The sequence below is a fragment of the Ovis canadensis genome, chromosome 11, assembly GCF_042477335.2.
Source record: "Ovis canadensis isolate MfBH-ARS-UI-01 breed Bighorn chromosome 11, ARS-UI_OviCan_v2, whole genome shotgun sequence".
Classification (NCBI taxonomy): Eukaryota; Metazoa; Chordata; class Mammalia; order Artiodactyla; family Bovidae; genus Ovis; species Ovis canadensis.
In genome coordinates, this window is record NC_091255.1 from 54,388,957 (window position 1) to 54,404,443 (window position 15,487).

Consider the following 15,487-nt stretch of genomic DNA (forward strand, 5'->3'; position numbering starts at 1 on the left):
TTTTGTGGGAACAAGAAGAAGCCTGGAGAAAACATTTCTGTGTCTGTTGCACATTGTGTTATTGCTTTATGTCTCTTGAGTCATTTGATGACTTTCTTGTAAGGATTAGTACAGAAAACAAGGCTATTCTCCTTGAAAAACTGGTCAGTGTTCTTTGTCAGATTAGAGTTATGTAACGCATCACATTTCCCTTTTTGCTTTGACTTCCCGGAAGCTCAGAGCTAAATGTTGTTTAGTTGCTAAGTTTGTTGACTCTTTTGTGACCCCACGTATTGTAGCCCGTCAGGCTCCTCTGTCCTTGGGATTTCCTAGGCAAGAATACTGGAGTGAGTTGCCATTTCCTTCTCCACAGAGCCAAATGTAATGATCAGCCTTATAATTGTCAGTCCTGATGACCTCCCCTTCTCTTAACTGTCTTCAATTTTCTTGTTTTATTATTTTGTGCGTGTGTGTATGTGCTTTCTAATTCTAAACTGCTCCAGTTCTCTTGTGAAAGTAGGCAAGTCTGCTTCTGGAACTTATTTGGTGGAAAGTTATGAATAAAAAGTGATCCCCAAAGCAGGAGTGCATGTGGGACTCCTTGAAATTTGAGGGTGGGACAAAACGATTCAAAGACATTATGCAGACGGTGACAGCAACTCCCTTTGAAGCAGGTGAGAAAACCTGTTCCACCTCCTAATCTCAGCTCAAGCTGAGGTGCCGCCTACTGTCTCCTTGCTGGGAGGAGAGACATCACCGTTCACCTAGAGAGTCTTGTTTCTATTTAGCTTATGAGACAACAGGCTTGAGGACAACTCAGGCAAACTGTTGTTACATAGGTATCCGTGGCCGCAGAAACACCCAGCTCTAGATTCCTGTGTGGATTCTGTCGCTGGTTAGAGAAAGTCACTGAACTTCTCTGGGTTTTAAATGGCCTCTTCATCAGTAAGGTGGCAGGCGAAAAGGGTGACATGGAATTAGGTATTCATCCAGCCTCTAGATGAGGGATGGTTTTTACACTTAAAAACCAGAGAAGCTGAACTTGCCTGGTGGTTCAGTGGTTGCGACTCTACGCATCCAGTGCAGGGGGCCCGGGTTTGATCCCTGGGTGGAGAGCTAAGATCCCAGGTGCCCCGTGACACGACCCAAAAAAAAAAAAAAAAAACCCAGAGAAGTTACAGAGGAAGAAATGTTACAAGGAAGTGTATTAAAATATCAGCATTTGTATGCTAGAAAAATAAATACAACTACTAACAAAAAAGGACAAAGGAACAATTTTAATAATAAAGAAAATGCAGAATAAGCCAACAATACAATCTATTTATTTTAATCAAGGAAATAAAAACAATTTCTTTTAATTGCACAATGCTAGTGGCAATATAGTGAAACTGTCTCACCAGTGCTCACAGGAGAAATTAATCTGACCCTTTAAAAAGCCATTTGGAGGATTGTGTGGGGGGTTTTTACAGTATGTATAACTTTGGCCCAGAAATTGTATTTCTGGGACTTTGTGCTATGCAAATAATCCGCAAAATGGGAAAAACTCCTTGTAGAACAAGGTCCATGGTGAGGCTGTTTGTATTATTTAACATGAAATCAATATAAATATCTGATAGCATAGATAACACAAAAGGGAAAAGGACATTTTTAAAATGCTTCTGATGACTGTAGAACATGGCAAATACTTGGTAAAGACAGATATAAAATATATAGGCATATATTTATGTGTCTACAGTGGCAGTTTTATTTTTATATATGGGAGTTCAAGAGTATAAGAAAATGCAGTAGTGGTTGTGTTAGAGTAGCCAGAAAACTTTTCTTGAACCTGTTTTTCAAGAACATAGTTTTATTACTTAATGAAAAACACACACAGCTTTTTACTTTAAAGGAACATAAAAGAAAACAAAGAGGTGGGTTAGATATGTATTTCCCAGGTTTTTCAATCCAGACCAATGAAATTAAGGGAAAAAACAAGGATGGAGCCTAAGAGAAAATTACTGTATTTAGCTTGTCAGGTTAATGATACTAAGAATAAATATTATCTATTACCAATGTAATTTAATAATTAACAATTTAATGAAGGGAAAGTCATTTTTAAAATCTTACTGGAGGAAAAGGTCATTTTAATATCAAAATGGTAGGATGGATAACTTTTGCTATCACGTCCTTATTTCCTCCTTTGGCTGAGGACCTGTGGACCCCTGATGGCCGGCTCTAGGGTCAGATTTGGAACCCTTCTCCTGAGATAAGCCAGGCCCAGGCTCTGACCACCCCCGGCCTCAGGGTTAGTGGGCCCCCCAGCAGCAACTGCCACTTTTCCAGAATTTTAGAGGGTGTGCTGGTACTTCATTGGGAACTTTAGTTGGCAGTTGTTCATACCTGTGATCGATAAAAACTAAGGCCTCCTGTTTTCGAATACTGAGCCTCCTGATGAGGGACCCCTGGTGATGATGGATCACCACGCTCTCGAAGACAAATCGTGGAGTTCAGCTCGCCTCCTCTATGTATTCGTACACAGACAATGGGATAAAAATCTGCCCCCCCCCCCTAATGTTAATATCCTCACACTTTTTCCGTGGGACCTGGAAAAAAGGGAGCCTCGCAGAAAAACAGTATGGTCTCTACCATCCCCACACCTGCTCAGGGAAACTTAGGGAAGGGTGCCTGGGAGCCCTGTTCCCTCTGAGCGCCTGGGGGTTCATGGCCGAGGACCAGCCGATGGATGGAAGGGCGGGCACTCATCGTGCCTTCCCAAGAGACACAGGCCTTCCCTGAAGGGGTCTGGATTTACCTTCTCCATAAATCTACCCGTGCCCTCCTCATGAAGTCAGGGATTCTTGAACAGGAACGAAACACCAGGGGAGCTTTTCGGAAGCCCGAGAGTCTAAGGTCAGGAGTGGGATCTGGGATTTTAACAATATACCTGCAGGAGATTGCAGTGCCTACAGACTCGAGAACAGCCAGGTAAAGGTCTTGGTGCATGTTCAGATGGGTCTGGTAGGTGTGTGAGTGAGGCCACAGTGAGGACCTTTTATTTATTCATTTAATAATGTAACTGAGCATTTGCTCCATCTCAACCTGGTGGACCCCCACCTCCGAGGTGCTCTCTGACCGGGGAGGCCGCCCTACTGCAATCCTCCTGGAAAGGGAAGAGCCACTTCTGATGATCTGTTTTGTAAGCCCAGGGCTGTAAGGTGGGGTCCATCTCCAACCACTCACAGTTCTGGAATGCTCCCCAGGGAGGTGTGAATCAGCCTACCCTCCTCTCCCCAGGCCTGCAGCCAGGCAGCGAGTGTGTTTGTGCGGGCAGACACGTCTGGGTGTGGTGTGTCACTCATCCTTTTTTCTGGCTGTCAAAGGTGCAGATAATTAATAAGAAGCTGGATCTTAGCAACGTCCAGTCCAAGTGTGGCTCAAAGGATAATATCAAACACGTGCCAGGAGGCGGCAGTGTGAGTACCGTCACACTTTCCAGCTGTGGTTCCGGGTTTGAGAAGTGGCATGAGTGTTTGTACTTGCGAGACATTGCATAGAATAAACCATGCTCAGGTGCAGAGTCTACCAGGTCCCCAAGTAAATGCAGCCCAGACGCCCCTCACCCACAGGTCCAGGAGGGGTGCCCTGTTGCATGGGCAGATTGAGTGACTGGTCCTCTGACCCTTTCCTGGAAGCGGGGTCCTCCCAGCCCCATTGTCGCGCCCGGTCACGGGGAGCCCCACAGCCCATGTGAGTTAGAGCTGAAGGTGGTGGCACCTGAGACTGGGCTCTGACACCACCTCCTCCATCACCTGGGTAGGTTCACTTTAAGGGGCTCCACTGGGAACAGCTGGGCCACACCAAGGTCTTTACAGTCCTGTCTCGGGACAAGCAGAGGCCGCCAGGTTCTGCTCCCGTTTGTCTTCTGCAGGTCTGCGAGGGATGAGCTGATTCGTAAGCCTCTTGGCTCTTGTTTGAAAACAGTTCCACCCCTGGCGGAAGCTCCAGATGCAAAAGAACCCAACAAAAGTACAGGGAGCGGCCCGCAGCTGAGGGGGGACAGAAATGCTGCTTGGAGCCCTTTGACATTTGGCTGCCTCCAGGTGTCCCTGGGGACTCCCTGCGTCCCCACTGGATGCATCCCTGAGATTTGGGGCTGGCATCCTCATTCTTGCCTGCCCACTTGATCAGCTCTGGCGGGATCTTCCAAGTGACCAAACTAGGTGCAGATTCGGCATCCTGAGGCTCGGCCCCCCTTCTCCACAGCCCTCTTGCTCTGCCAGCCTCTCTTGGTCGGCCGTAGGCAAATGTTGAAACATTCTGGGGAGCAGGAGATTCAAGCCCCTTTGACGTCCACCCCTCGGGAAAAGGATGGCTTGTGAGAGCAGGCATCTGGTCCCCAGCTGGCAGCGCTGGGGAGAGGGTGGTTTATAGGACAGTGGAAGCCCTGGGGGGTGTGCTTTGTCCAGAAAGTACCCAGCCTCTACCCATACATCATCCACATCCAGACCTGAGGGTTTATTCTTGCAATGTGCTGCTGCCTCCCGCCCTGGGCACCCGGGGCGGGCTCTGCGAGTGGCCCCGGGAGTGGTGGGCACTCACCCCGAGGCTGCTGCATGGTGCTTCACTAACGCTTCCCTCACCAGTGTCTGCTCAGTGTCCCCCCTGCCCAGTGCCCCCCGTCCCTGCTCTCCTGTCCCACTGCCACCTTGTCTTCTGCCAAGAGAAGGGGTGGGGCCCACCTGCACCCGCTGCCAGCCTGACCACGGGCTCTGGGTGACACTGCTGTTTTAGCTTTGACTCCTGGCTTCCCTGCCGAAAGCGGGCTTCAGCCAGAGCAGGAAAGACATGTGTTTTCCGGTTTAACTCGTGTCTGGTCGGCTGATGGGAGGTTGTGCTGCTGGGGCTGGAGGCGTGGGGTCCAGCGGCCGCAGTCAGCAGACCGCAGTTTCCAGCGGAAGCTTGGGGGAGGGGGTACATGCCAGCTGCTGGGAGGGCAGTGCCTAAGACCTCGAGGGACTTCCCCAGGAGAACCTCCCGTCTGTCCTGCACTCTGTGGGCCGGCGGACTAGCCTGGGACCCGGCAGAGAGCCACAAGATGTTGGCTCGTGACCGCTGCAGTAGGAGCTGCCATAGCTCTTCTTCTGGTGAAAGGTGGCTGAGGGTGATAAGTCCCTGCGCAATGTCAGCCTCAAGCGCTTGGGGGGCTGTGGGCCCCTGGCCTGGCAGGGAGCCCCTCCTCAGCTTGGATGTAACTCCCCAGCAGGCAGGCCCTGCTCCTTCCCGCGGTTCTCCCTGCCTCCTTATTGACTCCCGGCTTCACTCCGGAGCCTGGCTTCCTCCCTCCCCAGCCTCAACCGCCTGAGCCCTCCCTGTCGTGGCTCCCCCGCCCTCCCCCATTTCTCTCCCCTCCCCTTCCCTCCCCCTCCATCATGCCTTCCCCCTTTCCTCCCGGCCAATCCAGGCTCTCCCTTCTACACAGCGCCACCCTCCTCCTCCGCAACTGATTATGCCTTCACCCCCCCAGCCCCCCCCCCCACCCCGCCACCAAACTGAGGCTGAAAAGAGGAGAGGGAAGCCTCGCACACACCAGCCTTTGCTATCTTGCTCCTGCGAGGAAAGGGGCTAGTTTCCACAGCTCCCTGTCTCCCCAACTCCAGCACCCCACCTGGAGCGCAGGCTCAGAACCCCTCATTAACCCACCCACCCCCACAGGCGCGGGCTCCCCGCGCCTCCCTCCCCACACCTAGGCACACAGGCCGCGTCCCCTGGTCAGCCTCCATCAACTCTGCCAGTAATCGACAAATGCCAACATGATTTTGATGAACGTAATTTGGGGTTATTCCAGATGATTTAGACCTAAGTAAAAACTCCTCTTTGATGTGCTTGTTAAACCCATTCTCGGGCACGAGGCCATTCCTCTCTCCAGGTAACTCCAGGGCGGGGAGCAGGAGCCCACTGGCTCAGTGGTGATTGGCCTGTGTCCTCAGGTGACCTCACACAAGGGACGTGTCACCCCGTGACCATCAGGGGCCCCAACAGTCATGGTTTTGTGCAGACTTCCTCAAGGAGACCCCCTCTGCTGAAGCTGGGTCCCTGTGGGGGTGTCTTCTCCAGGCGGCTGGGGGGTGGCTGTGTGGCTGGGCCACATGCTGGACCCTCAGGCCGGCTCTGAGCCCTGGGGCCCTTAGGCCTCCCCGCGTGCGTCTGCTGAGTCTCCTTGAGACACTAAACCCGTGATTCCCGCTGTGCCGCCTGACTGTCCTGCTCGTGTTGCTTTGCTCTTTTCGGTAAAGAGCCTAACTGTCCAGGACGCTGTGTGCCCAGGCGCAGCCTGGCGCTTCACCCTTCCCGGGTCGCCGAAGTGCTCTTCCCCGCTCGCTGACCATCGTTGTTCTGCTCTGGGGTGCCTGGGGTTCATGAGGCTTCTCCTGGGAGAAGGTGCTCCTAACCACCCCACCCCGCCCTCTGCTCTCAGAGGCCCAGCAGACACGGCTATCTTGCTTTGCCAAGATTTTTCAGCTGTCGCACACACGGACCCCTTCTTTCTTTCTGTCGTCACTGAATGCGATCTGTCGATTTCATGTCAGGAAAGATAATGACCTTTTCACGTGTGTTTGCCAAACCAGTGCCCAATGGAGCGGTAGCCCTGTATTTCTCTGAGGGTCCTTGTCCTATGGGATCGAAGGCACTCCGTTTATTTCACTCCCAGGGCAGGCTTGGCAGAATTCCAACACATTTTCCCTTCCGTGCTAGTTCCTCGTGGCAGACCGGAAATGCTGTCCGAGCAGGGCCTGCTGATTTTCATTGTTTCACTCCCAGCAAAATCAATCCTGTTTTACTCTCTCTCGTTCTCTCTCCCCTCCAGGTGCAAATAGTCTACAAACCAGTGGATCTGAGTAAGGTGACCTCCAAGTGTGGCTCATTAGGCAACATCCATCATAAGCCAGGTAGCTCTTGTAGAAGGCAAGACGGGGCGGGGTGGTCAGGGGGTGGGGCCGGCCGGGGCGGGGCCTTCTCCGGAAGTGGCTGGGAAGGATGGCTGGGATGGGCCATCAAGGAGAGTGTTGGGGGTGGAGCTTGCTGGGGCCTGGGAGGTGTGGCTCTGTGTGTAGCTCTGGAGCGGGACCAGGCTGCCCAAGACAAAGTAAGAAGAGAGGGCAGATGCTGAGCTAAACTCTGACCCGCGGCCCTCCAAGCGGGCTGCGCACAAGGCCTCTGAAGCTGGGGAAGAACCTGATCTGGCTCCCGAAGACTGGCTCTGTGGATTTGGTCCCCAGTTTGGTCCTCAGCCAAGAGGAGGGACATTTCACCCACTGCTCCAGCTACAACATTGGACTCCTGGGTCTTGGCCATGTCCCCGCTGAAATGATAGTGTGGAACTCTCCATGCGCACCCTTCCCCTCGCCATCTCATGCCCTGCAGAAATTGGTGCTGCCTGTAGGTCTTCCTGCAACAGTGCAAACGTTCTGTACCTGTCCTGTTCACTGTGGTAGCCACTCCCCATATGCGGCTGTTGAGCATTTGAAATGTGGCCGGTGCAGTTGAGGAAATGAACCAATTTTATGTAATGAAACTTGAGAAATTCCATGGCGGTCCAAAGGTTAGGTCTTGGCACTTTCACTGCCGGTCCCAGGTTCATTCCCTGATCCGGGAGCTAAGATCCCACAAGCCGTGCGGTGCGGCCAAAAAATTAAAATTTAAAAATAAATAAAATTTAAGTAGCCACTGGCTACCATCTTGGAGAGCCCAGATCTAGATTCTAACTCCTGCCTGAGAGTCCAGAGCAGGGCTTCTCCATTAGGTCCTCTCCAGGGCTTGAACCATTACATTACTGCAGGAAGAGAGATGGTCAGAAGTGCAGTCTAGAATGTCATTATTTTCTGTCTTGGACATCTGGGGGGAGTTGAGTCTCTCTGCCTCTCCTGGGGCCACCATCTCATCACACTGTGGAGCAATTTTGTTGAGTGGCTTTATCCTTCCAAAGAAAGTAATGTGGTTCATCTCTTCCTCAGGTCATGTCTCCCACACTTGGACAAGGCATCAAGTGTCTGAGGAGGGAGAAAATGTCAGGGCCCTTCCCTATGAAGGGTGCACTTTGCCCTTCAGTTTAATTCCGAGGTCTTACAGGATGTTGGCATAGAAGGCTCCACTCCTTGGAAGCCTACCAGTTTAGAATTTAGAATCATTTCTCTTGAACTGAGCTGTCCTTTACCTTTGCACTAAGGAGGAAGGGTTTGCTGAGTAGATATTTGATGTACACCCTGATTAGTGAGATAAAAAGAAAAAAATGAAGATGAAGCAAATTGTTTTCAAGCCCTTTGGTAGGACCTACTTGTTCCAAACCACACTCTAAATAAAAGCTGGTCTTAGCTCCTCCTCAAGGTCAGCGTCTGCATGCGGTCACTGGCTTAGCCCTCACTCAAGGCTCGGCGCCCTTTGTGTGTTGTGTTCCAGGAGGTGGCCAAGTGGAAGTAAAATCTGAAAAGCTAGACTTCAAGGATAGAGTCCAGTCGAAGATTGGGTCCCTGGATAACATCACACACGTCCCTGGCGGAGGGAATAAAAAGGTAAAGGGGCGGGGCAGAGGCTGTAACAAAGTCCAGTGTCTCAGCAGGAGAGCAGAGGGTCCTGTGCTGACTGGCTTGATGTGGATTCTCAGCTCCTTGCGGGGATCCACCTGGGCTGCCCTTTGCCGTCCTTGGGAGCTTTAACAGCCTTGATGCCACAGGCCCCCCACCTTGGAGATTCTGACTAGTTTGTCTCAGGAGCCATCTAGGTGCCTGGAGTGGAGCTTTTAAAGCCCCCAGGTGACTCTTCAGTGCAGGTAAAGGTGAGAGCTACTGCCCTCGGCCCTGTGGTTGGCCAGCACCCCCAAAAGGAATTGGCCATTGCCAAAGCCAGCCTCAGTCACCAAGAGCCAGTCATGGGAACATGACCTAATTTTCTAAATAGGTCACTAGGCAGTTAGAGCCAAACAGTGATGCTGGAATCCAGGTTTCAACAAAGCCTCTGCAGGTGTCCATGAGGAGGCCACTGGACCGAGAACCTGGGTGGTCCCCATGGTTTCTAGAAGCCCTGGGTCTGGATGTCTGTGTGCAGTGGGGCCTGGGGAACCCCAGTGCCTCCCTCTGGGCTCATCACTGAATTCTGTTGTGTGGCGGCACTTTTTCTCTTCATAAATTCAGTGAAATGCCCTCTGGGGTTTCCTGCCCACGCCTGCCCTGAAGTTCTGCAGGTGGTTCGTGTTCCAGTCTTCAGTGCCTCCCAGCAGCTGACTGAGGAGGACGGAGAGAGAAGGGCCATCCCAGCACAGAAACCAAGACCAGCCCAGCGGTGGGGTGCAAAGGGCCCCACTAGTCGAAGTGGCAGCTGGGCCAAGCTTGGCGGGAGCTGGGGTCCCCATGCAGTCAGCCCCCTCCCCCCATCCTGCCCACCACCTCCTCCTCCTCTGGTCTGGACCGACAGACACACCCCACCTTTGCGGTGAAAGCCTGCCTGCGTGGTTTCTGAGCGACACTTGCTGCACTGTGTGTGCCTAAAGCAGCGGTTGGCACTGATGACCAGTAATGGAGTCCCGCGAAGGCTGAAGGGAGGCTGGGGTCCTGGTTCCCCACAGGTCTCCCTGACCATCACGCTTTTACATACAGGGTGCCTGGGTCTCCATCAGAAGTGAGACCCAGGGAAATGAGAGGGATTTTTTGCCAGCTTGTCTCCATTGCTGCCCCGCCCTGTTTAACACAGGACCTCCCTGCCCTGGGGAGCTTAATGAAACTGCCGTCCCACCCGGGAGAGTCTGACTGATTATATATGGAATGAGTGGGTAGGTCTGGGTGTTGGTGATTCCGGGTGAAGGAAGGCCTCTACCCCTGACTCTGGAAGCTTCTCTTTATGGGGGAAAGCTCTGGGCTTGACTCTGCTTGGAGGCGTGACCCCCGGAAGCTCTGCAAGCCCTCTCAGCCTTAGGTTCTTCTTCAGCAAAACAGACGGAAATACCCCCGTCCTGGAGACCAGGGTGAGGCAGGGTCCAGAAGGGTGCCTGGAGCTCTGTAGTCATCAAACAACACGAGTTAGATGCAAATCCAGGTCTTGACTTCTGTTTTCACTCATCTCTGTGATGCCTCAGAAAGGGAGGGCCCTGCCCACTGCCCGGAAGACACTGTCCTGGTCCCAGAGGGTTTCCTCGTGTTCAGCCCCATTTCCCTCTGTGATGAGCAACACTGCTAAGAAGCAGTGGAGTGCAGGAACCCCGCCACCGGAGCTCCTTCAGCTTGGGGAGTTTGGGGACGTTCCCAGGAGGCTGTCACATTTTTCTTAAGAACATAAACGTACTTCAAAATGGTCTTTCAGTTACAGTAATAAGGAAGAGTCCTTTTTTTCAAAGCAGTCACCCAAAATAAGCATATAGCTTAGATGGGAGCCTGATTTTTCTTTATATTCAAATACCCCTACAATAGGGGCTCTTTTCTTGGGATCCGGGGACTTCTGAACTTGTGGGAAGTTGTCATATGTGTATGAGAGCAGGCAGGCAGGTGTACACATCTTCCTGGTCTCACCAGATGCTCATGAAGGTCTTGGGTTTGTGCTAAGTCATGTCTGACTCTTCATGACTCTATGGACCGTAGCCCACCAGGCTTTCTTGTCCGTGGGATTTTCCAGGCAAGAATACTGGGGTGGGTTCCCGTGCCCTCCTCCAGGGGATCTTTCTGATCTAGGGATCGAACCTGTGTCTCTCAAGTCTCCTGCATTGGCAGGCAGACCCTTTATCACTAGCGCCACCTGGGAAGCCCCCAAGGAGGTCCTAAGACCCCAAAAATGTTGAGGAGTACTGTGTCCATCACTTCAGAGCTCATCAGGAGAGAATAACTATGTACTGCTTGGCATCTCCAGCGAAACTGTCTGCTTCTGAGCTTTCCAGGTATCCTTTGGAGCTAAGACCTCCGGGTCAAGGATGCTCTACTTACTTTTTTTCTTTATTTTTAAACTGAAGTCTAGCTGATTTAGAGTGTTGTGTTAGTTTCATGTGTAGAGCAGTGATTTAGTTATACATACCTACATAGATTCTTTTTTGGATTCTTTTCCTTTATAGGTTGTTGCAAAGTATTAAGTATCGTTAGTTCCCTGTGCTAGACAATAGGTTCTTGTTGCTTATCTGTTTTATATGTAGTAGGGTATATGTTAATCCTAACCTTCTGATTTATCCCTCTTCCCCTTTTCCCTTTGGTAACCATAAGTTTGTTTTCTGTCTGTGAGTCTCTTTCTGTTTTGGAAATAAGTTCATTTGTATCTTTTTTTTTTTGCAATATCATTTATTTATGGTGTTGTGCCAATCTATGCTGTATAGCAAAATGACTCAGTTATATACATACATCCTTTTTTTTTTGGTATTCCTTTCCATTACGGTTTATCGCAGGAAGCTGGGTAGAATTCCCTATGCCATACAGAAGGACCTTCTTGTCCTTCTATACATCCATTCTATACATCCATTCTATACATCCATTCTATACATCCATTCTATACATCCTAGTTTGCATCTGCTAATCCCAAACTCCCAATCCATCCCTCCCCCACACCCTCTTGGTAACCACAAGTCTGATCTCTGTCTGTGAGTCTGTTTCTGTCTGTGAGTCTGTTTCTGTTTTATAGATGCGTTTCTTTGTAGCATGTTTTAGATTCCATATACAAATGATATATAGTGTTTGTCTCTTTCTGACTTCACTTGGAATGATAATCTCTAGTTGCATCCCTGTTGCTGCAAATGGCAATATTTCATTCTTTTTGGGGCTGAATTCCATTCTCACATCTTCTTTATTCGTCAATGGACAGTGAGGTTGTTCCCACATTTCGGCGACTGTGAATAGTGCTGCTGCGGCCATAGGACTGCTGGATCGTATGGCAACTCTTCCCTGAAGACTTTTTGTTGATGGCCGTTATCACTGGAGTGAGGCGATGCCGCGTGTGGTTTTTGACTTGCATTTCTCTAATAATTAGCGATGTTGAGCAACTTTTCGCGTGCTTTTGGCCATCCTTGTCTTCTTCAGAGAAATGTCTTTTTAGATCACCTGCCTAAGTTCTGACTGAGTTGTTTGCTTTTTTGATAATGAGTTGTATGAGCTGTGAGTATATTTCAGAACAATGCGCTGCTTTGATCAGGGCTCCGTTGCATCATGTTTTCTGGTACACCTGCCGGCGCTGCCCACAGCAGCTGCCACCTCTAGGGTTCATCAGTCACTGGCAAAGGGGAGGAATGTGTTCAGCTCAAAGCTGGATGGCTGGGGATCTGGGCCCCTCCCTGTATCTCCTGCAGCCTCTCTTTCCACACTTTCATCTGCAGTCTGGCAAAGTGCATGTGCACATCCACGCGAAATGCACATGCCTTTTGACCTACTAGCAATCCCACTTCTAGGAGACACAGTACATATGTGAAATGATGTGAGTACAAGGTTATTCAACATTTTTCACACAGCATTGTCTGTGAGAGCAAAGGTTGGAACAGCCTAAATATCTACCCGCAGGGGAGTAGATACATTTTGGTATATTTGCTGCCATGGGAAAGCACACAGCCTCAACAAGCAGTGAGGGAGCTATGTAGGGACAACGCAAGGTAGAGTGCAAAGCATGTGGATACTGGTGCCATATGTAGTATGTACCTGTGTATGTATATGTATTTATACATATATGCCTGTATGTACATGTATATGTATTTTTTCTCACACATACATGTTTGCATGTGTGGGCTATTCCTAGAAGGGCACACAAAAAACCCACAATGGTCTCTGCTTCTGGAGAGGGGGCCTGGGGGGCTGGCTGGCAGGTGACTAGGATGCTGCAGCTTAGTTGTTGGGAAGCCATGAAGCCGTCGGCGCCACCATGGCTCCCTCCCTCCCAAGGCCAGCGGGCGGTCACCCGGCCCAGCTCTCCTCCTTAGCCTGCCTGCTCTTCTCTTACAGATCGAAACCCACAAGCTGACCTTCCGCGAGAACGCCAAAGCCAAGACCGACCATGGGGCGGAGATCGTGTACAAGTCACCCGTGGTGTCGGGGGACACGTCCCCCCGGCACCTCAGCAACGTGTCCTCCACCGGCAGCATCGACATGGTGGACTCGCCGCAGCTCGCCACCCTCGCTGACGAGGTGTCTGCCTCCCTGGCCAAGCAGGGTTTGTGATCAGGCCCCGGGGCGGTCAATAATCGTGGAGAGAAGAGAGTGGGAGAGTGTGGGAAAAAAAAGAATAATGCTCTGGCCCTTCGCCCTCTGCCCTCCCCCAGCTGCTCCTCACAGATCGGTTCATCGGTTAATCACTAACCTGCTTGTCGCTCAGCTCTGGCTCGGGGCTTCCAAATCAGTGACCGGAACAGAGCCAAGTTCAGCTTTCCAAATTGATGGGTGGGCCAGTCCTAATAAAGTATTTTTAAAAACACTCCAAAAGAGGGTCCACCCAGAATTTCCTTGGGCAGTTACTTTGATTCTTTTTTTTTCCCCTCTGAGTGGAAGAGGGAGAAGGGAGGCTCTGCAAGCTGCTTCCGGGGACTCTCCAGGCCTGGGGGGGTGCCCCATTCTGGGGGTGTCCCCGAGGCAGCAGTGGCAACAAGGGGCTTGAAACTTGGCACTTCGGTGGAGCCACAGGCGCACGAGGCGCCTTTGGAGCAGGACGGGGTGGGCGGGGCGGGGCAGGGGGCGGGGCGGGAAGCGGAAGGGGCCTGTGGGGGCGGGGACGCTGGGGCCTGCCTGGAGGGCGGCGGGCAGGGCACAGCCTCCGCCGCCCGCCGCAGCCTCGACCAAGCGGCGTCCGGTTCTTGGGGCTCGGGGTCGGCGGAGGCCTACCCTCTGCGGGGAGAAGGGACGGGGCAGAAGAAAGGTGATGGGAAGGACGTCGTGTGGGTCACCTCCTTGGAAAAGACCACCGAGCGCTGGCCTCTTCCTCGCTTCTCGCAGGGTGGGTGGGGGCTCCTGAGCTGAGGGGCTTCCCTCCGCCCCCTGGAACCCCCCGTTTTGTTGAGTTCTGAAGGTGGGAACTGCAGCCGCGTTTTTGGCCACCTCACAGATCTGGAACTTAGGGCTAACCAGTTCTCTTTGTAAGGACTTGTGCCTCTTGGGAGCACCTGCCTGTTTCCAAGCCTGGGCCTCCGGTCCTAAACCTCTCCTCCTTCCCACGGCCATGCAGCCCTGCGTCTGCCCCCACCACGCCTGTGTGTCTGCCGTGCGGAGCCTGGTCACTGCCTGTCCCCTCACTACGTCACGCTGTCCCGAGTTCCCCGCCCCGCCACCCACCCCTTCTCGGTAATGGACATTGTTCTGATGGGGCGACACCTGCTTTATACCAAGGGGGAAGTCAAGGAGGGCGAGGTCCGGACACCAGGAACCTCCATCTGTCTGAGTTATAGGCATCCAGCTGTGTCCCTCACAAAGGCCCCCACGACCTTACTCAGTTCCCTGCCCCCACCGCCATCACAGTCGCAAGCCAGGGTGGGGTTCGCAGTGACCCTGGATGTCCATGCCTTGTCTGGGCCCGGTCCCCGTCCAGTGCCGAGCTGGCAGCAGGCTGGCCGTCCCGGATGCCTGCCATGGCCCTGGGGCAGGCGGGCAAGGCCCCGAGGGCAGGACCACGCCCCCGTTGTCCCCCACTTCTGCCCCAGCTTGTGACTGCCAGCCTCTTGGAGCCCAGCAGCTGCTCGACCCCAAGTCTGTGTCATCAGCCCTCCGCACCCCGTAAAGGGAAACGTGCCCCCTCGGAACTGGTTCTTCCCCGCCCTGTCCCAGCGGGAAGCAGGGTGGTCTGTCCTGGAGCAGCTGAACATATACATAGATGTCGCCCTCCCCTCCCCGTCCACACCCTGTCGCCTTGTAGTCTGATTTGTCTGTTTATGCTTGGATTCACCAGAGTGACTATGATAGTGAAAAGAAAAAAAAAAAAAAAGAACGCATGTATCTTGAAATGCTTGTAAAGAGGTTTCTAACCCGCCCTCGTGGGAGTCCTAGGTGTCTCTCACCCCACAGCGGGGACTCAGATCCAGAAGGCCCATGTGGCTCTCCCAGTTGATGAAAGATTTCCATCAGCATCGGGGACCCAACAGAGACCAGCTCCTGACACTGGGGAACCCTCGGCTGTGAACACCTGAAGCCCAGGAGAGGACAGCAGCTCCAGTCCCCACTCCCTGACCCGGGGCTCCCTTCTGTCAGGCAGAGGGCACGTGTCTTGCGGTGAAGATGGCCCCAGAGAAGCCCCATTGCAGCCCCGAGAGAGGGTTGGACAGTTCCCCGCATCACGAGTGCCTACTGGGGCAAGGTCTGCAGCCCACCCCTCAGCTCCAAGCTCTCCCTCAGGAAGGATGGTCCAGCTGCCCACCCAGGGCCCCTACGGTCCCTGGGATGAACGACCAGCCCCAGGGGGCCCCAGCTTCCTGATGCGGTGACAAGTCAGAATACACTTGCCGACCCTCTCCTGCCATGGGGACAAGGGAAGCAGCCTTTGTCAAAATCTGCTGTTTAAAGGAAATCTCAGCCTCGGTCCAGGCCTGCCACTTGTGGTGTGG

At 52.5% G+C, this 15,487-nt stretch overlaps 1 protein-coding gene across 21 annotated transcripts in view; it reads left to right on the plus strand.

The window, feature by feature from the left end:
• The window catches only part of MAPT (microtubule associated protein tau), a 119,841-nt gene extending 106,459 nt beyond the window's left edge, over positions 1-13,382 (plus strand). For 14 of the 21 annotated variants that reach the window (XM_069541669.1, XM_069541672.1, XM_069541674.1 and 11 more), the window contains 4 exons: positions 3,339-3,431; positions 6,824-6,905; positions 8,413-8,525; positions 12,906-13,382. In XM_069541669.1, coding sequence (XP_069397770.1) covers positions 3,339-3,431; positions 6,824-6,905; positions 8,413-8,525; positions 12,906-13,121 — 504 coding nt within the window. In that variant the 3' untranslated portion in view covers positions 13,122-13,382. The remainder of the gene's footprint in view (positions 1-3,338; positions 3,432-6,823; positions 6,906-8,412; positions 8,526-12,905) is intronic. The other 7 variants (XM_069541678.1, XM_069541679.1, XM_069541658.1 and 4 more) reach the window with 1 other exon arrangement.
• Positions 13,383-15,487: the final 2,105 nt, after the last annotated feature.